At 36.3% G+C, this 25,591-nt stretch overlaps 1 protein-coding gene across 2 annotated transcripts in view; it reads right to left on the reverse strand.

The window, feature by feature from the left end:
• Positions 1 to 25,591, reverse strand: part of MME (membrane metalloendopeptidase) — a 100,522-nt gene that overhangs the window by 15,952 nt on the left and 58,979 nt on the right. For both annotated transcript variants that reach the window (XM_062212719.1, XM_062212729.1), the window contains exons 10-18: positions 25,167 to 25,268; positions 22,900 to 23,036; positions 22,697 to 22,790; positions 21,462 to 21,590; positions 20,652 to 20,750; positions 17,897 to 17,977; positions 16,523 to 16,626; positions 7,084 to 7,142; positions 366 to 485 (exon numbers count right to left, since the gene is read on the reverse strand). In XM_062212719.1, the coding sequence (XP_062068703.1) occupies positions 366 to 485; positions 7,084 to 7,142; positions 16,523 to 16,626; positions 17,897 to 17,977; positions 20,652 to 20,750; positions 21,462 to 21,590; positions 22,697 to 22,790; positions 22,900 to 23,036; positions 25,167 to 25,268 (925 nt within the window). The remainder of the gene's footprint in view (positions 1 to 365; positions 486 to 7,083; positions 7,143 to 16,522; positions 16,627 to 17,896; positions 17,978 to 20,651; positions 20,751 to 21,461; positions 21,591 to 22,696; positions 22,791 to 22,899; positions 23,037 to 25,166; positions 25,269 to 25,591) is intronic.

Genomic DNA, 25,591 nt, shown 5'->3' on the forward strand with positions numbered 1-25,591 from the left:
GTTTGATTTCTGCTTCTAGTTCCTGACTACAGCTTCCTGATAATGCAGACCCTGGCAAACAGTGGTGATAGCTCAGGTAATCGGGGTTCTTTCACCTACATGGAAAACCTGGATTGTGTTCCTGGCTCCTGGCTGTGGCCTCAGCCCAGCCCCAGCCATTGTGGGCACTTAGGGAGTGAAACAGCAGATGGGAGGTCTGTCACTCAAATAAATAAATACATTTTTTAAAAAACCAGGAAATACATAAAGTCTGAACATTAGATTGATGATACATTAAAAATGAAATTTTTATTAATAAATTATAATAACTCATGAAAGTTATGAAGATATATTTCAATCAAAGGATAATGTCAAGTGCATTTTACCGTTATCATCGAAGCCGTGAGTGATTTCATGTCCTATGACCATGCCGATGCCCCCATAGTTCAATGAGTTGGACTGTTGGGCACTAAAGAACGGGGGCTGCAGAATGCCAGCCGGGAAGACTACAAGGAGAGAAGACAGTCAAAGATTATTTGTGGCATGATTTCATGAGGACAGTTCTGGTGTTGCCTTCTTGCTTGCTAAGCTGTCATTTTCACTTGGGCATATCCCAAAATAGAAACAAATGCGGGTCTTTTATTATTGATGACAACAAACAGGTGATCCTGAGTAGCATCATTATCTATGATTTATTCATCAAAATCACTTTACAATCGGTTTTAAGATTGTTTTCTTGTTGTCAGGTGTTTAAAACAAGGGAAATTTATAATCTTAATTTAAAAGGCCATTTTCCCCCTATAAATATTTGGAAAAAACAGGTATTCAATAATACTACCATAAATTTTAATATTTTCTCTAAAAGACTGTGTCATCTACGATAGCATCTTAAAGAAACAGAGCCACTCAATTGGAGGCACGTAATCTTATTTTATTTTCATCTGGGTACCTATGGCTACCTTATGGCTGGAGTCCTTCCTTACTATTCTGCCCAACTCCCACCCCAGCACCTCAAATATTGGCCCTTTGGGAGCAGAGATCTCAGTGTCTGTAATTATATTTATTTGTCTGTTTTTCGACCAATCTGGCTCCTTGTTCAGTCACTATCTCCAGAATCTAAAACCCAAACACTGCCTGGAACACAATCAGTGCTCAGAAAATGTGACGAGTGAGTGAACAATCAATGATCAATGAATAAATGTTTACCTTAATTTATTAAAGTGCTCTAAATAGGTTCGTCAATACATGAATTATAGTTTTTAATGTGTACTCTTACACCTGCATTAACTTGATAACTTTCTCCATTTAGAGGTCTCACAAAACATTTTAAATTTAAGTGTCAAACAGCAAACTCATTTTCCCCACTAAGCCGTAACTGTCCTTACTTTGTTATTTCTGCTAATGGCACCTAAAGTGTCTTGGTCATCAACAGTGAACATTTTCTATTTATTTTAGATACCTCCTTTCTTTACAAAGTGTTTTACAGCCTACTGATGGCAAAGGCCAAGTGATGTACCTTCCCCCCAATAGCTTCTCTTATCTCCTGTCTGCCCCTACCCTAGTTCACACTCTCACCCACTGTCTCAAGAATTACTTGATTTCCTAGTCTGTCTTCCCTCTTACTGTCTCATCCAATTATAATCTATCCTAAATCTAATCTATGCTGCAGCCAGATTACAATGCAATGCTGATCATTATCCTTTTCCTGATAAAGAACTTTGGATGCCTTATCATTGCCCTCCAGCTAAACATAACATCTGCCTAAAGTCCTTGATTGCACCCTCCTTGTCTACTTCACCTCTCTCATGCCCTCCACTCTCTTGCCACACCCATTATCACTTATAATATATCCTTCAGCTATGGAAATGTACTCATAATGTGCTTTCATTCTCTTCTCTTGGGATGTATTTCTCCTGTTAAATGATAGTAGAAAAAAGAAGATCATCGTTTTGGAGCCACGTTATTCAGAGGTGGTTGATTTTGGGGGATAACTTGGAAAGAAATTATGGGAAGGGGTTCGGTGCTGTGATGTGGTGGATAAAGCTGCCACCTGCAGCACCGGCTTCCCATATGGGCACCAGTTCAAGTCCTTGCTGTTCCTTTTCCTATCCAGCTCCCTGCTAATACGCCTGCTAAGGCAGTGGAAGATGGCCCAAATGCTTGAGGCTCTGTACCCACATGGAAGACCTGGAAGAAGCTCCTAGCTCCTGCTTCAGTGAGGCTCAGCTGTAGCCATTGTAGTAGTGAACCAGCAGATGGAAGATCACTCTTTCTCTTTCTCTCCACACCCCTCTCTCTGTGACTCTACCTTCCAAATAAATAGATAAATCTTAAAAAAAAAAAAAAAAAAAAAAAAAAAAAAAAAAAAAAAAAAAAAAGAAAGAAAAGAAAGAAAGAAATTGTGGGACTGGTATTGTGGCTCAGCAGGTTTAGCTGCCACTTGCAGTGACACCAGAATCCCATTTGAGCACCAGTTTGAGTTCTGATTGCTCCACTTCCTACCCAGCTCCATGCTAATGCACTTGGGAAAGCAGCAGGAGATGGCCCAAGTCCTTGGGTCCCTGAACCCACATGAGAGACCAAGATGAAGTTCCAGTCTCCTGGCTTCAGCCTGGCCCAGCCCCAGACATGGAGTCCATTTGGGAAGTAAACCAGCAGACGGAAGATCTCGTTCTCTCTGCGTCTCTCCCTCTATTGCTCTTTGTCTCTCAAATAAATAAATAAATCTTTTAAAAAGAAAGAAATTAAAATTGATGTTAATAGATCACTAATTTTAGCCTTCATGTTTTAAAAGGAGTATATCAGTATCCAATGAAGAAATGAAACATTATGTTCTGTAATAAAAGAATATTTTCATACTAACACCTATTATATGTTAAAAAGTTTTAGGCCATCACTATGTGGGATACCAACAATATAAGACAAGGGCCCTGACCTTAAGACATTTAAGATCTAGCTAACACTCCATAGCAAATGTTTGTCTTTCAGGTGGGCTCAATATTAACATAACTTTGCATGGGTTTTGGGGGATAACTATTATTTATTTACAAAGGAGATTTTGAAGATACCCTGAGAAATTTAATTGCTCTCCAGACCTTTAAAAAAACTGAAAAGTTGCCATGACATTCAAACGACCAAATAATAAAAGATGTACTTGTGTCCTTGGAGAATTTTGATGAAAGTTATACCTCACATGTAGCTGCCTGAACTAAACAGTGCCAAGAAATTATTTTTAGCCTAAAGTACAAAAATTAAGTGCAGCACTTTATTAACTTAAAGTGAACACTATCTCCCACACTATGTACTTTGATTAAAATCCACCCATTATATAAAATGCTCTTATGAAATGTGTTATTAAGGCTAACCATTAACTATAAAGATCCGGCTGATATAATTATAACCCAATATGCTTTTCCTCAGGCAAGTGATAAGATTCTTAATGGCTCATATTAAGTAGTAGTCTTCAAGTTCAACTTTGCAAATTATGATTTCCCCTTTTATTTTGTCAGCCACTTCTCTATAATGAGGATTTCACACATTAGCCTTACTGCTGTTACTAGTAAACTTCACAAGTGTTGTTTATAACCAACTCCTTAGTTGAACATTTTTTTTATGTTTATGATCGTCAACAAGCAATTAAAAAATATTAGCCCATGAAACAAAAGATTGTGCCTTACCTTCCCCTTTCTCTGAACTCTCCACTCATCCTACATCCCTCGTCTATTTTTTAAGGTTGCAAGTGATTCATTTTTATAATATTCCTTATAAAACTCAAGTTTGCAACCAGATAATTTTTTGGTGGGAAATCAACTTTTTTTTAATTAAATGGAGTGGCAATATGTTTGGAAACATTTACTCTTAATTTCCAAGTCTCAAAATAATATTCCTATGAATCCCATGAATGAACTACTTTAGAAAATATAACTATTGGGGCTGGCGCTTTGGCACAGCAGGTTAAAGCCCTGGCCTGAGGCGCCAGCATCCGATATGCTGTTCTAGTCCCGGCTGCTCCTCTTCTGATCCAGCTCTGTGCTATGGCCTGAGAAAGCAATAGAAGATGGCCCGAGTCCTTGGGCCCCTGCACCCGCGTGGGAGACCCAGAGGAGGCTCCTGGCTCCTGGCTTTGGATCGGCGCAGCTCTGGCCATTGTGGCCATCTGGGGAGTGAACCAGCAGATGAAGGACCTCTCTCTCTGTCTCTACCTCTCTCTGTAGCTCTGTATTTCAAATAAATAAAATAAATCTTTTTTTTTTTAAAGAAAATGTAACTATCTCAAGTATTCATAGAACCCACAGATTAAATACATTAAATAACTTAAACATTTCTGAAATCAGAAAAAAGATCTGTAAGGTTTCTTCTAGTGCAATTTTAATGAAAAAAGAGTACAACATTACCTAAGGTTACATCTGGCTTCATAATTTACTAGGACAGGAGTTGATGGTTTAGTAGGATGACTAAATCCTGCTTAGAATTTACAGAGAGACATTTAAGTGCAGCTTTCCAAACAGTATGACGTAGAGGGCTTCTAGAACTCTATAAAGCTAATGTGCAGGGAAGAGCAACAATGAATTAGATACTTTCAGTATCTTCCTTGCCCTAGAGGTTGGTTTTTTTGTTCACATGAAAGGGTGGTGGGTGTATACAAACTAAAAGGCATGAAGTCTGACAAAAATGGTAGGGATTTAAGTCAGGAGGCAGAAATTATTGACATCAGTAAATCTCTGATAATTTGGAATATGTTTATGTCTATGTTGAGTGGAATTATTCATGTGGCAAGTGCTGGAATATTCAAACTCTAATTTTGTAATGGACATCACACAAATCCATTAAGACAGTGTTGCAGAAGATACATATTATCTGTATGTTTCCATCAAGATGAAAGATGGAGGTCTGAATCTTCCATTATTTTTCGTTATGGCAATCTTCACTTTGAAGATTTAAATGAACTGTCAAGGAGAAAAACTGCATATTTCAAAGATTTCTCCTCCTGCAAGACACTTTCCTCTTCTCTGAACTGCTATTATTAGCAGACAAGCATATGAAAATAGGTTAATAGGTTTTCTTACTTCATATTTCCATCACATGAATTTATGTAGAGAATTTTTAAAAAGGTCTTTCTTATACCTTAGGAAGAGTCATGATAGCAATTCTTTATTATTTCAAGAATGATTGTGTTCTTTGTGAAATATTAGGCCACTTTGCTTTCTTTTTCATTTTTCTATATGCCTGTTTGTTTTGAGGACCTTAAACTCAAATGAGAACAGTCTCAGCTCTTTTCTGATCAGGGAAACTTTAAAGTGAACCAATTTTGAGCTAAACAAGGCAGGCCAGCATATATGCCTGAACCTGCTCTGGAGAAGGCAGAGGGGTACACATGCGAGTCATCCTAGAGTATCTGTCTGACAACTCTTACTGAGTATATATCATCACCATGTCTCATAGGATCCAGGATCTGCCCTGAGCTAGAGTTAAATGAAGCTTCAGCTTTTACTCTGCCCCATCCCTAGTCTAGATGCCTCAATTTGCTTTGGGAGTGCACTGAAAGTTAATTATTCTGACTATATCTCAGTGTGGAATGATTTAGATCTTTGAGAAACGAACTCCTATTAAAAAGAGGTCTTTAAAGGGAAGAACTTTCAGAGATAAAGGCATTTCCAAGAAAATGTTTGAGTGGTTTTTAGGAATACATTAGAAAGGACTGAGTACAAGGGTTCTGAGGAGTTGATCATTAAGCAGGTTCTGGTCTGGCTTTAGGTAATCATTTCCTGTACTGAAAAACATCTTAGCCTAGACTTTGAGCTAACTGATTTTAACTTGGGTGCACATGTCTTACTTATTATCTATATGTTATATAAAGACAACCTTTTCTGATTACTTTGGAAAATTCATTTTCATGTCATGTACCAAAGTAAATCCCAGATGGAGTAAAGTTTTACTCCAAAATTAGAAACCATTGAAATACTAGAAGAAAATGTAGATAATTTCCTAACCTAACTCTTCTGAGATTTAAAAGCAATGAAGGAAGGCAAAATCAAACTTGATAATTAAAGGACATAATGTTTTTAAGGCTTCTGTTTTACTCAACGATAAGTATCTTGCAAGATGTTTCATAACTGCTAATCAAATTGGTAACCAAATTCAAGAAAAGTGAGACAGATGACAGACTCAGATATAAAGAATATTTTGTCATGAGCTGCCAAGGCTATGGGAGCCTCTTGAGTTCACCAACTCCGATCTTATTTAGACAAGGCCATAGTCAAAGTGGAAGTTCTCTCTTCGCTTCAGAGAAAGGTACCTCCTTCAGAACCTTGGGTGATTATTGATGTCATAAATAAGAGTGTCAAATGCTAAACCAACAACGAGAGTCACTGTGCACCTACTCCCCATGTAATATCTCTGTCCTTAATATGTTGTACTATGCGAATTAACGGTAAAACTACTACTCAAAACGGTACTCTATACTTTGTGTGTCTTTTTGGGTGCAGTCTGTTGAAATCTTTACTTAGTATATACTAAGTTGATCTTCTGTATATAAAGATAATTGAAAATGAATCTTGATGAAGAATGGGATGGGAGAGGGAGTAGGAGATGGGATGGTTGCAAGTGGGAGGGAGGTTATGGGGGGAAAAGCCGCCATAATTCAAAAATTGTACTTTGGAAATGTATATTTATTAAATAAAAGTTGAAAAAAAGAATAGTTTGTAATAATGCTGAGATTATCTTCACTCTTGATTCTGGACACTCTTAGAACTGAAGGGCTGGCTCTTGAAACCTTAAACAGCTTGAATATGCTGATGCTTAGTAAGTCTGAAAGTCAATACAACTTTCTAACGCTATTTAAGGAACTTAAAAAAGTTCTTAGAAAATAAACCATTTTAGCTACAAATGAGAGTATTAGAAAAGAAACAAAATTACTTGACCTGATTTATACCAATTAAAATTTTCCCAGTACAGTAAAAACAAAAGTAAATAGGTGCATTCACTATCAATAACTGTATTCCATAAATTAATAACTCAGCCTTAGCTGTGCTTTTTTGGGTACTGCAAATTGGTCACATAATATACTATATAAATACTAAAGAACTACGTAGGAATATATCTTACCTATTTGGTTTCTGCCTGAAGAATAAAATGCATTGACTATAGCTGCTCCGGTTATCCACCTACAGAAAACATAAGAGCTCATCACAAATGATGCTTTATTATCTGATTCAATCAGTATACCGAAATAAAAGCGTTATTATGGTTCATAGATGAACCTTAACTTTCTGTTAGAAATATGATCAACAAATTAAAGTTATCTCACTTTATGACAGCTTATTTGAAAGTATTTTTATCTCTTGAAAATCAATGTATTACCCAGGTCTGCATGAATTTATGTAGAGGAATCCGACAGTGAAAACCTAGTAAAATATATCTTCTCAGAAATCACAATGGGTTAAGGTTCTGAAATGTACTTAGCTTTACATTCGTGATTCAATGTAAGCAACTGTGAACATTTCAGAGAATACTGAATTATAGGTTTTAAAACTACAGATTCAAACATATTTAAGTTTTTAATTCCTGGTTTACCGAGAGTCTTTTGAGAGCTAAGACATCTCAGCAAAGATTAGGGGGCTTCTAATGATTATCATTGAATACTAATTTTATTTTTATTTTTACAATGACATAGTTTCAGTTTATTTTATAATAATAAACTTAACCCTCCACTAAGTATTCAACAAATAGTAGAAACAAGGGCTATGAACACTTCAATAGTAGAAACAAGGGCTGTGGACAATAATCAAATCTCAAAATGTCCATTTTGCTCATATATATTCCATCTGTTTTTACTCTATTAGTTACCACAGATAAGAGAAATATGATATTTGTCTTTTTGGGACTGGCTTATTTTAAAAAATACAACAAACCAGCAAGTTAATCAAATGTGTATTTTTGATGATTCTAAAATTATCTCCAGGTGTTTCTACAGAGCTATCTGTCTATGCCATAGCTTAGGCTCCAAATAGAAACCAGAGATTATATAAAATCTAGTCTCATCGAGTTTTTGAGATGAGAAAGATGGATGAGAAAAGACTGAATGAGAAAATGGAAAAAGTAGCTCCTGAATGATCATTTGGGACTGAAGAACAGGAGCCCATGTCCCCATGTCTTTCTGCTCAATTGTTATGAATGTCAGTGATTATGTGGTAAGTGCTTTTGTTCAACAGGAGTGAGATTCTTGCCCTAACAGATTACTATACATATCATTAAGTATCCGATGAAAAAGGAACACTGCTTGACTTCAGAGAACGTCTTGAAACCAGCACACATGCAAACACTTAAGACAGAACCGCATAAAACCAGCACACATGCAAACACTTAGGACCATCACCTATTATTATCTAATAGCTTCACTGTAGTCACCCCACTTCGAGAGCAACAGTTACTGTGACAGTTACCATCCCATTCACAGAAGGAGTTTACAGTAATTAGTACAGGAGGTTAAATCAGAACCTTCCTATACCCTACTTTGCCAGGTAAGCAGAACAAAATCAGTTGCTCAAATCAGCATTTTAGTTACAATGTCAGTAACTATTATGGGATGTCAGATGTGATCTTTTCAAAATAGATAAAAACATTCTGATCTTTTAAAAAATAGGTGGCAGGGAGCCACATATAGCAACTGATAAATTCTGAGATAATATGGGATATGTGTCTTATAATTAAAATTTTTTTCATGTAAAAGATTTGGGGCATTTTTTAAAATCCAGTTAATATTTTTGTAAATTTTCTTTAAGAAGAAAGTATGCCTGGACATGGGCTGACCAATCTGTTTCTTCTTTGGTTTGTTACTGCTGTTGTTTTAAATAGAGAAAAATATTTTTAAATAAGATAGGGAGACTGATTTATCAGTACTCCCAAATTTCATCACAGCTGAGTCATCAATATTTTAATATTTCTTACAGGTTGAGGATTACAAGAATACGATCTTATTTATTTTAATTAAACACCACTTGCTTCCCACATAATCTGTGATGACTCACAAGAAAAACATGCATTTTCACACTCACAGGATGGAACAGACTAAGATTGAGAGTGGGCTCTATAAGATCAAGTAAATGTGACTAGGAAATGTAAAAGAAAATATGAGAGTAATCTAAAGTTTGTGGAAAAACAGAATTAGAAGATAAATTTACATTGGTGTAAAGAATTTTTGAACTCAAAGTTTTAGTCCCATGATAATTAAATTGCCAAAAAGACACATGGACCTGTGTCCTATATAAATGAAATTCTGACACACTTAAAGAAAACCATTTATCCAACACTAAATGAAAGCAAAATAAAGTTAAAACAGAATAAAAGACCAAGTTTCTGTAATTCAACAATGCTCTGGCAGCATGTCAGAATACAGAGGGCTGGAATAAGACTAACAGAATTAGACAACTTGAAAACAATTTGCTGCAAGCTCTTGCCATCTCTCCAGACACTTGAGTGGCATAAACCAACTTGTCTGTGAACAAAGATGACTCTCAAGTAAGTTTTCTGACTGAAGTTCTGTGTTAGGCTATTTGGTGTATTTTCTCACAGTGGGTCATGCCTCTCAGAACCATACAGGCCAGTCCTCCTCTATGGTGCTCCCAGGTTATCCTCATGGTATCCAAATCCAGGTGGTGTGGACAGAAGTACTCTTCTCCTCCATAAAATTGTCCTCCATATCCTTGCTCTTACAGGGTCAGATACAGCTCCAAGTTCCCTGACAAAAGGGTCAAAATGGCAAATACTACACTTGGGAGAAAAGGCTGTTCCTTGCATGGCTCACAAAAAGCATTTCTGATGAGTCCTCAAGAAGTTAATAGCAAAAATGGCAGAACATTTTATATGTAAATAGTTTCTAATGGGCAAAATTTTCATTGTTAGGTTTCAGGGTTAAATTTTTCAATTATGAACTTCTAATTTAGTGATGGCAAGCTCTGCATTGATTTTATGGGTAATTACAAATAAGACTTGCAAATCGCATGGCTCTGCACTGTCAAAAATCTTAATAATGAAATAGAAAAGATGCCAATTCAAATTATTCTTAAATGTAGTGTTGTAGAGAAGAGGAAGGAAACACATGACACTAATGTTTCATGCAATAGGTCTCAAATACAGGACGCAGTTTATATATTATCCATCTTGAATTTATTGATTTTGTATAAATAAATGTTAAACCTTTTGTTTCAGTGTTTTTCTGTCAATATGTCACATTATACTTTGAGGGGTTTAAGATTGCACTTTGATTAATGTTTGTAACTTTACAGTAGGGAGAGTTTTACATATTAAAATGTCCACTGTGAATTATACCTTCTAGGTAACTATTTATGACCACAGCACACTTAAATAAAACAAGAATTATAGTGGTTGAGTTTTCAGAGCTCTTCTATAGTGCTTTTCTTTCCTGAGCTCTCTCATACTGTGTCCTCAGGCCATGCTGGAGAATTATCCAGAAGCACAGGGTATCTTGCCCCTGGTAATGACCAGAACCTCAAATACTGTGATTAGATCATTACCTCTTAAATAAGGCAACAGCAATTGCTACAGATTCAGTGTCCAATATTTGTAGTCAGCTATGTGATATCTCAGTATGTTAATGTAAAGGCTAAATTTACTGAGGCAAAGAAAATATTTTCCAAAATACTCAGTGAGGTAAGTGTAAGGAAAAGCTACAGTTCTTTTGCTTTGGTTGTAATCTCCATAAATTGAAATTTCTCCATTTGTTTGGCTCTGAAAATGCATACACAGAAGAGAATATCAAATGGTGGTGACTCTTGTCCTGAAATAATGTACATGTAGGTTACCTGAAGACACTTTTATGGGCCAAACACCCAGCCTCCACACAGCAGTAGTGGATCTTTCTGACAGAGTATTCTGTTCTTGCATTCTCTTCCAGTCTCCTGGGTCTGTGTGTGTATGAGTGTGAGTGAGTGGGTGCTATAAAGTTAACAGTAAGAAACCAGGGAGTGAGCTACTTTATTTTTAATTCATGAGACATAATTTTGTCAGGTAGTTTTTTTCTTCTTTGGGGGAATTTAATGGTACAACAAAGAACAACCTTTGTAAGCAACAAGGCCCTCAAAGCTGAACTAACATTGTGGGTGGGAAACATAACTGCAATACACTTGAGAGCGGAACCAGGTGTTTCTTCTCTATCTCTTATTACCCTGAAGAAGTTAAGTGGTGAAGAAATGAAAGCACATGGACATCATTTTTATAGCAGGGAAGAAAAGCAGAAACTGACCGCCTGTTCCCATAGCCTTTGGGATAAAATAAAGTCACTGGATTGCAAAAACAGTTGGAATCAAATTTCTCTTTTAACCCACTCTTGTGTAACTTCAAAACTTAAAGCCATAAAATCGTTAATGCCTTTCCCCCTACAAGTGTTCAGGTTCTAAGTATCCAGTGGTCTCAAAGCAGGTCCTTTGAAACCAGTGGTGCAACACAATAGTTTTTCTGTGTCTTCCTCAAGGATTCCTAGGTGGAAAGGAGAATTCTTGTCTTGTAACAACCACTGTAACCCTTTACAAGTATTAATGTTCTTTCATGAGGACCTCAAAGTTGTTATATACTTTCATTCATTTTTCAAACCATTTATATAATAAAGATGACTCCCCTAACTTTCAGGTGTGGAAACTGAGGCAGAGCTTGGTTATTAAAGTCATTTGCCTACACATAGAAAATCTCAGTGACATAAATGGGAAAAGAATATTTAAGGAGAAAGAGAATCTGCTCCTCTTATAATCACATCCCTACTAAACTGCCCAAGGTGGGCGTTTGGTAGAGGGGTTGAGATGCTGCCTGGGAATGGCCATGTCCCGTCTTGAGCGCTGTATTTGAGTCGTAGCTCCACGCTAGATTCCAGATTATTGCTAATGAGTTCCTTGGGAGGCAGCAGTGATGATGCAATAGTTGGGTCTCCACCACCCACGTGGGAGATCCAAATGAGTTCCCAGCTCCTGGCTTCAGCCAGGTTCAGCTCTGCCTGTTGTGAGCATTTAGGGAGTGAACCAGTGAACAGGAGATGTCTGTGTGTGTGTGTATGTGTCTGCCTTTCAAATAAAATAAATACTCTCTCAATCATGGCTAAATAAAAAAATACATATCTGATTTCTTTTAAAGATCTCCCAGCTTAAATGAACTTTTAGGACCTTTTTACTGCTTTGAGGTTAAAACAGTTATTTTAAAAAATTTCAAAACTTCCTAAAATTTCATCCTTTCAATTCTTCATTTTCCCTCCCCACTTCCTTTCCTTATCTGAAAAAGAAAACTAAACAAAACCCCTTTTGGGTGCTAATTAAAAAGCAGGCATGTTTTTGTTGACAAAGTCGATTTTGCTTACAACTCAAAAAACATACTGCAAAGACTTTGTTGGCTTAATGGTACTATAAAAGTTGGAAATCTAAAATCTCCATCTATTACAATGTGTGCAGAACATGAGCGTACCATGACAGTGACTGCCCTGGGAAGTTACTGATTTGTTCAAGTTTAGTGTAGCTACTTATTCAGTCTTTCTGGCTGAGTAATGTTTGTTAAGTCGAATAACCATCTTTTCTTAAAACAAATCTTCTCTATCTGAACTTATCGAGATGCTGCTGAGTCTCCAGTTCCAGGACTGTACAGATTCTCCCATCCTACCCAGAATAGAGTCTATCAGCTCTCTGTGCCATCACATGGACCTCTTTCTGTCCTGCATGACTGTTTTTCTTCTGATAACCAAGTCGAATGCTACAAGACTTAGAGAGAAGACTTGTTCCAGAAACATCAGTGAAGGGGAAAAATCAGAAGGGGCATTTCAGAAAGAGGTGAGCCATTTTCTGACCTCTCAAGAAAATATTCTTTTTCTTGTGGGTCATCCAATATGGAAAAGCCAAGGAGGAAAATATCCTGGCTCTCACAAAACTTCACAGTGACGGCCATGGAGTTTTAGTGCTTGGAAGAACCCTGGACACATCAGACTGTCTAGGGCAGCCTGCTCATCTTATAAATAAAGAAACCACATGGCCTTTAAATGCCACAGGTAGTAACTGGCAGAACTGTGACACTAAAAGTGTCTTAGTGACTCAACGGCAATGGCAGAACCAAGAGGTTACCCCAGAGAGTGCCAACCTCCTAGCCAGTTTGGGTGGTGCTGGCTTCAGGAAGAACCACAGCTGCGGACTGTCAGCCTCCGGGGTCCTACTTGTTTTACCCCATTAGCCCCAGTTAGAGAAAAAAAAAATATAAAAAAAAAACCCAAAAACCAGCAGGCTTGGAGTGACCAAGAGGAAGACAGAAATGAATCAACCATTTTTGTTTGGCTTTGCTTTTAGTGAAACCTCTTCTCTCAATACTAATTTCAATGCTGACATGTTGTTTTTCAGAGAATGTTTTACTAATAAGTACAGGTTTCACTGTTTTTTTAAAGTGCTTTTCTTGCTGTTGTTGCTTTTTTTTTTAAGTGCTTTTCTCCTTAAAATAATACTAACCAAACTCTGCCTTTCATCAGACTGAATTTCTGTAAGTAGACTGCAGGCACTGGAGTGAAAGACAACATCTTATTAATGTCTGTCCCTTGACTGTCTTTGGCAGTGTTTTGCACACGGTTGTTGCTCAACAAACATTTATCGAATTGGAATTGGCTTGTGTCAACATCGGTGTGTGTTTATTGTGATATAGAACAACAGGAGAGATGAAGCAATGAACTAAATCTTTGTAGGGTAGGAAAAGTAACTCCAGGGGTCAGCAGTCATTATTCACAAGTGCTGGCACCACCTCTATTGTAGCACAGAAGGCTCTGTCCTGAGAGCTAGCCGCAGCAGATCTAAAGAGACTCATTTTATGTTGTTGTTATGTGTTTTTTTTCTTTAGAGATTTATGCTTGTTCTAGGAACTCTAAGTAAATAATCATGTAACTAGAAGTAAATAATTTTAGATACATTACTAAATGATTTTGCCAACAGATATCATTTCTCAATTGAGCACTATTTCTAGCCTATACCATGACATGATTAAATCTTCTTACAAACTGTAATAAAATTTCTGGAAACACAAAATGCCTGAGATAATTGTATAAACACACACTCGACACTCAGAAACCACACAAACTAGAGTGAGAACTTTCAGCATTTGAAAAACCAGTACTGAAAGACATAACTAACTACAGGCTGTGTGAACAAAGTAGAAATAATAGATATTATCTGTGTGAACACACACAATGAGGACTTCATGCTAAAGAAATAAGGAAAGCAAAAGGGTAGTGACTTTATTACAATTAAGCCAGTGCAAACGAAGTCAAAAGCTTTCACTGCTTTATTGCAGTAGAATTAAGAAGAACTTTTATTTTGTTATATCCTATAAGGCTTGGTCTGGGTGATTTGATGTCATTATGCCAGAGTGTTTGTAATTATTTTGGAAATTAAAAATAAATTTCAAACGTAAATAGCCAAATTAAAGGAATAATCTTGGAAAAATTACTTAGAATTAAACATGAACAAGGATGATTTAATATAAAAAGGAATGAACACTAACTCAGAGGTTCTCACTTTGGGTGCTGTACTTAAATGGAATACCTGAATCTGTGTTCCCAGCCACAGAACTGTAATTACATTGCAATCTAAGGTGATGGAGCTTGGGAATCAGTAATTTTTTTTTCTGTATTCTCAGGTGATTCTAATGTGCAGCTGGAGTTTTGAACCTTTGTATTCAGTATATAGGAAGAAGATGGGGAAGGAAGAAAAGCTAGCACTGTATGTGGAAGGAGATCTCGGACGTCACATTGCACCTGTAACTATCCAAAGCTTATGGGAAGGATCTCAAAAGCACTACTCAAGTCTGCATGCTATTGACCAAACATTAAAATATAACATGCAATTCTGGCTTTTGATTGCCTATCTTAAAGAAAAGGATTCAGAGAAAATCAATCCATGTAAGGAAGGGAAATGAATAGTGTAAACTGTATTACAAAACAGTTATGAAACTGAGACATATTAACTTCAAGAGAAAATGTCAAGCTGTAATTCAGCAACTATTTTTAAAGTTATGAAGAAATCTTCTGGTGTCCTATGGGTACTAAGATATTTAAGCCATTTCAAAAAGAATATTTGACATTTGTCTGTAGATACTTTATGGTGCTATTATGAAACAGTCTAGGGTATATATTTTTAAAGAGATAAAAATATTCAGACTTACATGAAACTTCTTGGATCATAACATTACCAGGAGTATTTTTAATAACTTTTTGTGAGTTTCTAGAGACAGGATTGGATAACTTGATTATAAAATCAACTGTATCTATCCACTTTCTTTCCTTCTTTTCCAAATGGGAAATTAAACAATTTCTGATATCTGCAGCCCCATTTTTAATAGCAGACAACACAACATTTTCTCTAGTATAAACTCAGGAGTCAGCAAGAGTCTCTTTGAAGGCATGTCTGTGTTGCAAGAGTTCAAAATGCTGAGTAAGGATTGAAATGTACCAGCATTTTCAGTAGTAATTCTGCTGTACCTGAACTTGGTTTACTGAGAACAGAACAGTCTTGTCATCAAACAGTCCCACTGCACTTTGTACCCTCCTCAGGACAATGGGAGTATTTCTCTCCTGTGGTTGTTTATTACATCATGTGTTGTCTGCCATCTGTGGCTATAATCAAAGATTATCTTTGACCCTCCCAGTACCCAGTGACACCTGGACATAGTGTTTCAAACTATTGGTTAAATGAATGAAAGAATAAGTGGGTGCAGGAATGAATCAATCATCTCTTTGGCATGTTTTTGTGTTAGTTACTATATAAATCAAGTTAGCACATTTATTTTTCACTTGCCCATTCATTCATTCAGTTTTAAATGAGAACTTTCCAAGTGCTGGGTACTGAGAATGACCCCTTTCCTATCAGGGCTAACAGCTTTGGGACAGAAAGTCAACATAAGCAGTTCTAGGGACTTAGGTGCACAAACACACAAACTGATCAACACGTAAGTGAAAAATAAACAATAAAATAGTAGTTAACATGAAGTGTTGATGCCATTAAGAAGCAGAGATTAAGAACATCTGAAGGCTACCTATGAGAGTCATTCCTGGAATCTCTTTTTTGGCTATTACTGGGTTAGAGGAGTCTTACATGAATCAATCAGAGAAGGTAGTGGTTGGAGCCTTAACTCATAGAGAAAAGGTGGGGCTGGCAGTGGAAGAAAAGTCTGGATACAGAGTAAGGACTGAGAGAGGCAGCTATGGGTTACTGAAGCTCTAGGATTTTTGAGAACCTTGCCCACAAACAAATGAGAGGGAATAGGCAATAATAGGAGGGAGAAAAAACTACAGAGAACTAAGAGAAATCTGAGGACACTTTAATGAAAAAACCTTAACTTTTGTTAAATTGCTGACCTGAATCTTCAGTACACTATAATTCCAGCTCTTAGACATTCTAAATAGAAGGAGAATTCTGTAATTTATAGCATTTTTTTCTATATCAAGCTCTTTTTTCACTCCAAGTAAGGGAGAGAGAGCCCCTTTTTGGAATAGGCATATTAAGGACTTGGATATACATACTCATCCTTGTCCACCTTTTCTCGAAGCTTCTTTAGTTGTTTGCTCTGGCTGAATTTCAAATTTTGAATTATGTTCTCAAAGTATTCATCTTCTTTGTAGTTCAGCTGTATTATACAAAAGAATTGGTGAGATACTGAAAATTTTAGGTAAAAAACACATACCCACTTAATTTATGTATTAGTCTTCTTACATTCTATCAGTTCACAAAGTTAACCAAGGACATTAAAACACTTATACAAAGGAGGATTTAGTTCCAAGTAGCCTAGTTCCATATTACGGTTCAGTACTGCCCTAGCTGAATCATGACTCCAGTCTATTTTCTTGTAATCAATCAAATGAAACCAAGGGTTGGGTCAGTCTCATCGTGTTGATATTCAGCCACACATAACAGATGAGGATAACAGTATATTCTTAACAGCCAAGCACTGATGGAAGTACTTCAAATGCACATTATTCATTTAATCTTTCTAATAATGCTATGAACCAAGGGCTGCTATGTCCATTTCTAAGCTGAGAAACCTGAGGTACAGACATTTTAGTCACTTGACCAAGTTTAAATAAGTAGTGGAACTGGGATATGAATCCAAAGAATCTGCTATTGGAGTCTTTTCTTTTAGCCACCACACTTCCACAGTAAGAGTTCCCTGGACTTGCAAGCTGCGGCCAGCTCATGCAAAAGGGAAAACCAAAGTTTTCAGAAAATAGAAATGGAGAAGAGGGCATTATGGTTTACAAAACCCCATGACCGGCTGGTAATCAAAGGACTAGGAATCACCTTCTTCCTTGAAGCTCGGCAAGGAGCACCCTGTCAACACAAGGTGTTAAGTGCTTGTGGTGACCGCAAGGTAAGCAACAGACTCTCAGCTGAGACTGAAATCAGTACTGCAGGGACTCCAGTTAACTCTCTTCTAGTTGTTACATTGCCAGGGGAGAATAAAATCAGTTTCTGGTTCTCAAATATTAGATTTGTTTTTTTAATGGAGGAGGCAGGACCTCATTTATCCAGCAGGGGAATAATTAGGCAGTGGAAGGAAATCTGCCACTTCGACTTTCCGGCTGTGTAAGTTGTGATAAGGAGCCTGCTGTCCATCCCCTTGATGTCCACCCCCATGCTCTTTAAAGGACACCAGATTATTTTGATTAGTCTTAAAATGGAATATGTGGAAATCTAAATAACACAAACCAAATATAATCCAAGCTAATGAAACAAAAGGCTAAAACAAACACAGCCCTGGCATTAGTGTTCAAGACTGTATGTCATATGACCTATGTGTTGAGGCTACTTCAAATAACCTCTGACACACCACAGCCACCAATGACATTGCCACTAGCCCCAGGTTTCACTGGCCCAGCATCTTGGTAAGACACACTTACCTCCAGGTATTCATTATTCAGTTTGTTATCATTTGAAACAATGTCATCAGGATAGCCAATCCTTTCCTTAATTGCTAAGGCCTATGAAAATTATAATACTGAATGTGAGAATGATTATGTAACTTTCAAATACAAACGCTATAATTTGCCCATGACTAGCAATTGAATAACCTGACCCATACTATTTGCAAAAAGAATATCTGACAATACTTAAATAGATCTTTGCAATAGCTCCTTCTTAGAATTCAAAATAAAAGCCTGAAATTTAGCTAATATCCTGTGCTTATAGACTGAAGCTTTTTCAAGAAAAGTACAATGAAAAGCGCAAAAGTCATTGTATCACATGTATTGTGCTTTTATGAAATTTTTCTCTGAAAGAATTTTTGTTTAATTTTACAGAAGGACTAATATTTAGAGCTTCCATTCCAACAGGTTATAATTATCTTTCCACTTCATTGATTTGGATGTAAAACAGATGGGTTTGCAGGGTTCATGCTAATATTCATCCTGAATATTAGTTCCTGGAGGTTAATTTTCTCCAGTGTAAGTTCATCTATCTTCTCAAGTTAAATGAATGACACGAAGTAAATGAGTGGAAAAGAGTTTTCCTTGTTATGTAGTTTATATTTACCACCTATTTGCTATAATTTCTAATTTTAATTTTTATTATTTGAACATCATTTATATCTATTATTATTTAATTATCACCACTTGTTTACTACTTACTATTTGTATTTTTTGTTTTCTCAAAAATATTTGACTTCTGATTCTATTATATCATATTGCTCTTAAATAATCTAATTAATTTGAAATTTTTCATAGGGAAAGAAGCTTGTATCTCTGAGTTACTTGGATTGGTTTTGTTACAAATCTGTTGAATAAGTCCAGGATTTCCTCAAGGGATTAGACTGTACATAAGTCACTAAAGTCATTTAGACCAAGCCCACTTTCTCCACTGGTTCATGACAAATTAGTCTCTTTTCAATGGCACTTTATTTCCTAGGACATATTTCCCCCAAAGCTACAGAAAAAGTATTCATTGTTAATATTTGCATATTTGTAAATATGTTAAATACTGTGGCATAAAACATTAGTCAGTCTCTTTCTTGCAGGACTTGGAATTGAAAATCAGTAATTTTTAAAACTTTTCATTTAATTTGATCTACTTTAAAGTCTCAGAGAGAGACAGAGGGAAACCGAAAGATCTTCCATCTGCTAGTTCACCCCTCAAATTCAGATGACAGTTGTATATAGGTAGGTTTAGTTCTGAATGAAAACTGGACCAGAAGATGATTATATTATTACAATAGGTTTGTTGCAGACCCCTTCTATATCAATCCAAAGAACGGTCTGTTCTTTTTTCCACCCTAACCACAGAGGAATAGTCAGGATACACGTGATCTTGTCCATAGCAGCATAGCCACAGTTTTCACGGGACATATTCCCCTTAGTTTCTATTGAATTATAAAGACAAATGGTCGCAGTAGATTTAAATCCTTAGGAATCCTAAATTTGTGAAATACGTGGGGAACAGGAAGACAAATACTGCATGTTCTCATATGTAGAAGCTTAAAAAGTTAACCTCAAAGTAAGAGGGAAGCAGAACAGTGATTTCCAGAGGCCATGAAAGGGAGGCAGGAGGGAGGAGATAATAAAAAAATAAAAAAATAAATAATAAAAATACAGTTAGATGGGAGAAATAATCCTATTGTTTTACATCACAGAAGGTGACTACAGTTTACAACCTATTATATATTTTAGGAAGAACTGGAAGAAAGGAGCTGAAAGGCTCCCAGTATAAGGAAATGCTAAACACAAGGAAAGCTAATTACTCTGATTTGATTGTTCCACACTACATACATATATGAAAATATCACACTGTACCCTGTAAATATGTACAATTATTACATGCTAATTTAAAGGAAAAATAAAAAGTTCCAATGAAAGCTCTACAGTAATGCTAGATAGGTTTCCTCAACTTCCCTTTAACCATAATCTTATAATACACAAATAATATACCACATTATATTTTCTTGAACAGCGATTTATTTATTTATTTTTTTGCTCCCTAGGCATTGTAAAAAAAACTAAATAAGGGAGCAGATATTTGGCACAGGAGTTAGATGCAACTTGGGATTCCTATATCCCATATTGGAGTTCCTGGGTTTGAATCTTGGCTCTGCTCTGACTCCAGCTTCTTGCTAATGTGTACCCTGGGAGGCAGCAGGTGTGGCTCAAGTACTTGGGTGCCTTCAACCTCTGTAACTAGATTGAGCTCTGGACTCCTGGCTTTGGCCTGGCCCAGCCAACAGCTGTGGTAGGCATTTGGGGAGTAAGTGGTAGATGAAAGACTTCACTCTCTCTGTTTCTCTGCCTTTCAACTAATACTAGTTGAGGGGAAATTTTTAGCCATTGCACAGACTTTTAGGTATGTTTTATAGGAGAAAAAATATGAACCATTGATATGGTATATTGTAACTCTTTGTTCATACAAGATTTTTCTTTTATTTTCCAAATCTTCATTAAAAGGAAAATATTACTTTCAAATTGTCAATTGAAAATGGAAGGTGTTGGTTAGAGGGATAAAAGATGAAAACTTTAGAAAAAATCTTTATTCATGAAAACTGGATACATTATATCTTAAAGGAGCTAACAAGGTTTTTTATGCAACCTTCCATTATATTTTTCCCTAGACATTTTTAAAGTTAATATTTTACTAAAAAGATTTAAAAAATTTTCCCTGCATCCTCCTTACCTTTTCTTCAGCTTTCTTTTTTGTTTCGGCATCCATCCAGGTGAGGTCATCTAAAGTCTGAATGAAAACTTCCCGGATCTGTGCAATCAAATCCTCAACCTCAAGTCAGAATTACAGAAGGCAGATTTGAGTAATTCATTCACACTTTATAATGCAATATTTTTAATAGAGAGATATTCCCTGTTTTTATGCAACTCAATACTATGTTAATAGCTGTAAATTCATGAACAAACCAAAGCAAATGGATCTATGGGATCATTGTATTTTTAAAGCCATTTTGCTACTATCACACTTCTGATTACAGAGACTTTAATATATGAAATAAATTTAAAGTTCTTCTCCAGGATGTAATACTTTCCAACATCACATAGAACTATCATAAAACATTAGCTGTCATTGCCATTAGTGGTTTAATTAAGCATGAAGTAGCATTTCAACAGATTCTTTCACCATATTGCCTAAGTTCCATTGTCATCATTTCAGTAAAAATGAAAAATGGAATGAATTTCTTTTACCTTATATAAACCCTGGTTTACTTTCTGGTTTGTAAGAAAACACAAATTCTTGATCAAGTTTGATAACGGGAGAGTTTCTACGTGACTCTATCAATAGTAGGAGCAAAAACAAAACTAGACACTCAGGGGAGGTAGGGTGAGATTTATTGGAAAACAAAGGCAGGTTATGATTCAGAGGTTCTCTGCCTAACTAAGCAAATTGTAACTAAATTATAGGCAATTGTAATTTCCCATCAGTGTAAACAAACAGATAATGTACCGCATAACGGATAAGGTATTATGCTAAAGCCATTACCACATGTTTACTCTCTCCCGCAAATGCTGCTTCCACATAAAGCCTTCCCACGGCATTTTCCATATTCCCATTGACATAGTTTGCACAACGTCTCCAAGTTGCGGATTCTGATGTGGTGCCATAAAGGGCCTATGGAAGACGAAGAAGAGACGGTGTTTGATAGGAGGAGAGGGTTGGAGGATAGCAAGAGCACAAATTTCACACAAGTATTCTTTATGTCTCCATTAAGTTCTTGCAATACTCATGTCTCCTCACAATGCAGGTATCCCTAGCCTATGATAAAATGCAATCCTCCTGGATTGTTTACTTAAATGATCTGAAAACAAGGCGTATTTTCAGAGGTGTAGAACTTTTGGTTATTGCAAGTTAATATCCTTCTAGAAAGTTTTAGAAAAAAACATGACACTGTAACGACTGCACAACCATAAATGTGAAGTAATGTTCAGTAAACGTAACAGGGGAGAGATCTGTCATACAAGAAAACACATTCCTGCTTTTGAATATATTAGCTGAACTTGGGTTGTTTTAGAAGAGCTGTTTGTGTGTAAATTTATTATCAAGAAAGGGATTAACCTAAGTAAAGAAAATTAGCACAATATAATTCTTACATTCTTGAATTTTAAAAAGGTGTCTGTATTTTCATTTAAGAGTAAAAATTATACGTTTCAATCAATCAAGGGTAATTTTCTTTCCATTACACCACCTGGTAGGTTTGCTAGAATCTCTTCTTCCTCAATCCCTCTGCCCACTCCCTTCATAACAGGACTAAAATGATGATTGTTTAGATAATGCAGGTAAAGTCTTACAAAAGGTTACAAAGTTCTCTCCAAGGAGTTATACACTCAGTGGATTGTCTGAACCAATATTGTCCATTTGTGCTTATGTCCAGTGTGCTATGAGCACCTGAAAATCAGGTTAATTGAAATAAATACCCCTGCAATTACTTTTAACACAATAACAAAAAATCAAGGCATTCTTTCATGAACTGCTCAAATAAGATAACTGCTCTCAGGGCTATGGAATTCTGGTGCCACTGTAGACTACCAATGGATGGCAAGGCCCATGAAGACTGGTATCCTTCTAGGCAGTATCTACTACATATGTGCACAGCAAGCAACATTTCACACTGTGTCTCTTGGCAAAGATCACCACATTCTAGCAGTGTACAAGGCAAGCCTTCATAATCACGTATCTCCTTATGCATTAATTCTTAAGAAAAGAGATTTTTTCTTCACCTTGCGGAAAGCATTTCTGGAGTCCTTGTAGGTTCGGCTGAGGCTGCTTACAAGATCCATTATGAACCGCCAGGACATTAAATTTTGAAGATCTCTGTATAAAAAAACCCACCACCCAGCAACAGAAAAGATGAGGCTGCAAAGCTTCTAAAGAGTGACATGAAATGCAAACTTTTAGAACACGGGCACTCTGATACCCTTACCTGGGAGAATATTTGGTAAGAATGGGCTTAAGTTTGATTAAATATTCTGGAGCATAAACAACCACATCTTCCTCATTTGGAATATTAATATTCACAGTTGACATGATTTCATTTGTGAAATTTGACCAGCTGAATGGCTAGAGAAAAAGTAGGCATAAAACACACAGTAATTACAGATTTTGCTTCTCCATTCCAAGATTCATTCACTTATGGTTAGAGAGTCAGACATTAAAGGGTGTCAAATCACTAAATAAATACCACAATGATCAGGCTGTTCTCTGTTGGGGATTATCCCTGTTCCAATAACTTTTTAACTAAAATTTATTTCTGCAACATGATTATTTAGATAGCAGAATTAAACCAACTATTTGAGAGCAAAAGCAAAACCACTAAGCTTAGAGAACACACAATTAGAAATTGGGCAGTGTACATCTTTTTGGTACAACCAACATTTAAAAAAGAGAAAGAAATTTAAATTCAAAAATACAGTTTCTAGGGTGGGTATTGGGTGCAGCACTTACGTTGCTGCTTGGGATGCCTTCATTCCATACTGGAGTGCCTGGATGTGAGGCCTGGCTCAGCTCCCAGTTCCAGCTTTACAATAATGCACACTCTGGGAGGCAACAGAGATGGCTCAACAACTGGATTCTTGCCACCTACTTGGGAGACCATGATTGAGTTCACAGCTTCTGGTTTCAACTTTGCCCAGCTCTAACTGTTATAGCATTTGGGGACTGAAGCAGCAGATGGGAGATCTCTGCTTCTCTGCCTGTCTCTATTTTTCTGCCCATTAAATAAACAAAATAGCTCAATGAAAATTATAAAAAATACAGTGTCTTTGATTTATGCAAAAATGAAAATATTTATCTTTTAAGGTGGATATTAATACAGCTCAGTGGAGTTCTTGCTATAAACGAAAACTTGCAGCACAGGTATAGTGATGTTATGAAGCCAACAATGCATTTTAAATGATCAAATTGGGTCTATGAGACCACATTAAAAACAACTCATTTATCTGAAAGGCAGAGAGACAGAGATAGCCAGAGATCTTCCATCCATTAATTTACTTCCTAAATGCCTGCAACAGTTGAAACCGGATCAAGCTGAAGCTAGGAGCCTGGAACCCATTCCAGGTCTCCTGCATAGGTGGCAGGGACCCCAGCACTTGAACCTGCTGCCTCCTATGGTGCATGCTAGTAAGAAGCGGGAATTAGAAGTGGAACTGGGACTTGAACCTTGTTACACTGATGTGGGGGGCATGTGTCCCAAGTGATGTCTAAACTGCTATGCCCAATGCCTTCCCCTGGCATGCAGGGTTCATTCTTCAGAAATTAAGTTCAATGTTGCCAAAATATGGTACTCTTGTCTTTCAGTTATGGTTTGAGTGAGAATTGAGAATGTTTAAGATTATCAATATCAGAGTCTCACCCATATATACCCACACACACATACCGATCACGTACTAAGTATGAATTGCTAGCCTACATACTTTTCTTGATTCTCCGTGGTAGTTTAGACAATATTTTTCAAAACATATAGGTTAAACGTTCATTATATTAAATTGTTCTATGTAAGAAATACTTAACTCAGTAGTTATGACTTCTAAAAAGTCCTTATTTACTAGAATTAGTGCTAGAAAGAATTTTATCGCTGATTGTGATACTTTGTAGATTTACCTATGGATGTTGCTTCATTTCTCAACCATATGTATCAACTAATACACAAAAACAAATGCATAAGCCCTACAAACAGATTATCAGATACTAGTTAAGCAAAAATAAGTCATTTGCTATTTATAAATGGACCCATGGTAGAGATTTCTTCCTATTTCTGTGTTGTTTCTCTATTATTGTTCTGAATACCTCCATACATGGTTTTGATAAGAACATGAAAGTTTCATGAGTAAAACATCCTTTGTAGGAGTTAAAAAGAGATCTAGTGCTGGTCCCTTTGAAAGTGTTTCAGTTTTCATGTTTTCCACACACCCTTTTCTGATAGTCTCTAATATTATTTCATAGCTACACCACTGAAAGATGTTGCACCTTTGAAATACAATCAACTTTATAATATGCACACACATGCACACTCACACAAATTATGCATATATAAAAATTACAAATGTCTTTTTCAGATCTTGTTATGAAATGGCTGGTATCTAATTCATTTTGAAGTTCAATTTATTTCAATAAATGAGAAATCTGCAAATGCAAACAAACAGTATTTCAATGTTATAGTTTTAGGAAGTTGCACAACAAGAGGTTACATACCTTCCCGTTGATCTCTAGTGAGAAGTTATTTTGGATCTGGGCCAATGTCATTTTGTTATAGAGAAGCATTGGATCATTTCTATCTTCAGATTTAGTTGTAGCCTATTGATTTAATGTTTGATCATTATTTTAGAACTAAGAATTCTTCAGAAAAGTATAGTTACAATATAGGGAAAAACTATATAAGATAAATACAACATAATAGGTTTAAGTGCTATTCAGTACTTGCTTTGTCACTTATTTTTGTCATATCTGAAAGAAAAGTGAAATCTCAGAGATTTTCAGGCAATTCAATGACAGTAACTGAGATTTGGCTCGGTGTCAAGTCTGAAATTCTTCAAAAGTCTTTTTAAATTCTGATCACTGCTGAGACATATAAGTAGTACTTCTGGCTATGGCTAACAGTCAACTCATTTATGTCTGTA

Source organism: Lepus europaeus, chromosome 2, assembly GCF_033115175.1.
Source record: "Lepus europaeus isolate LE1 chromosome 2, mLepTim1.pri, whole genome shotgun sequence".
Lineage (NCBI taxonomy): Eukaryota > Metazoa > Chordata > Mammalia > Lagomorpha > Leporidae > Lepus > Lepus europaeus.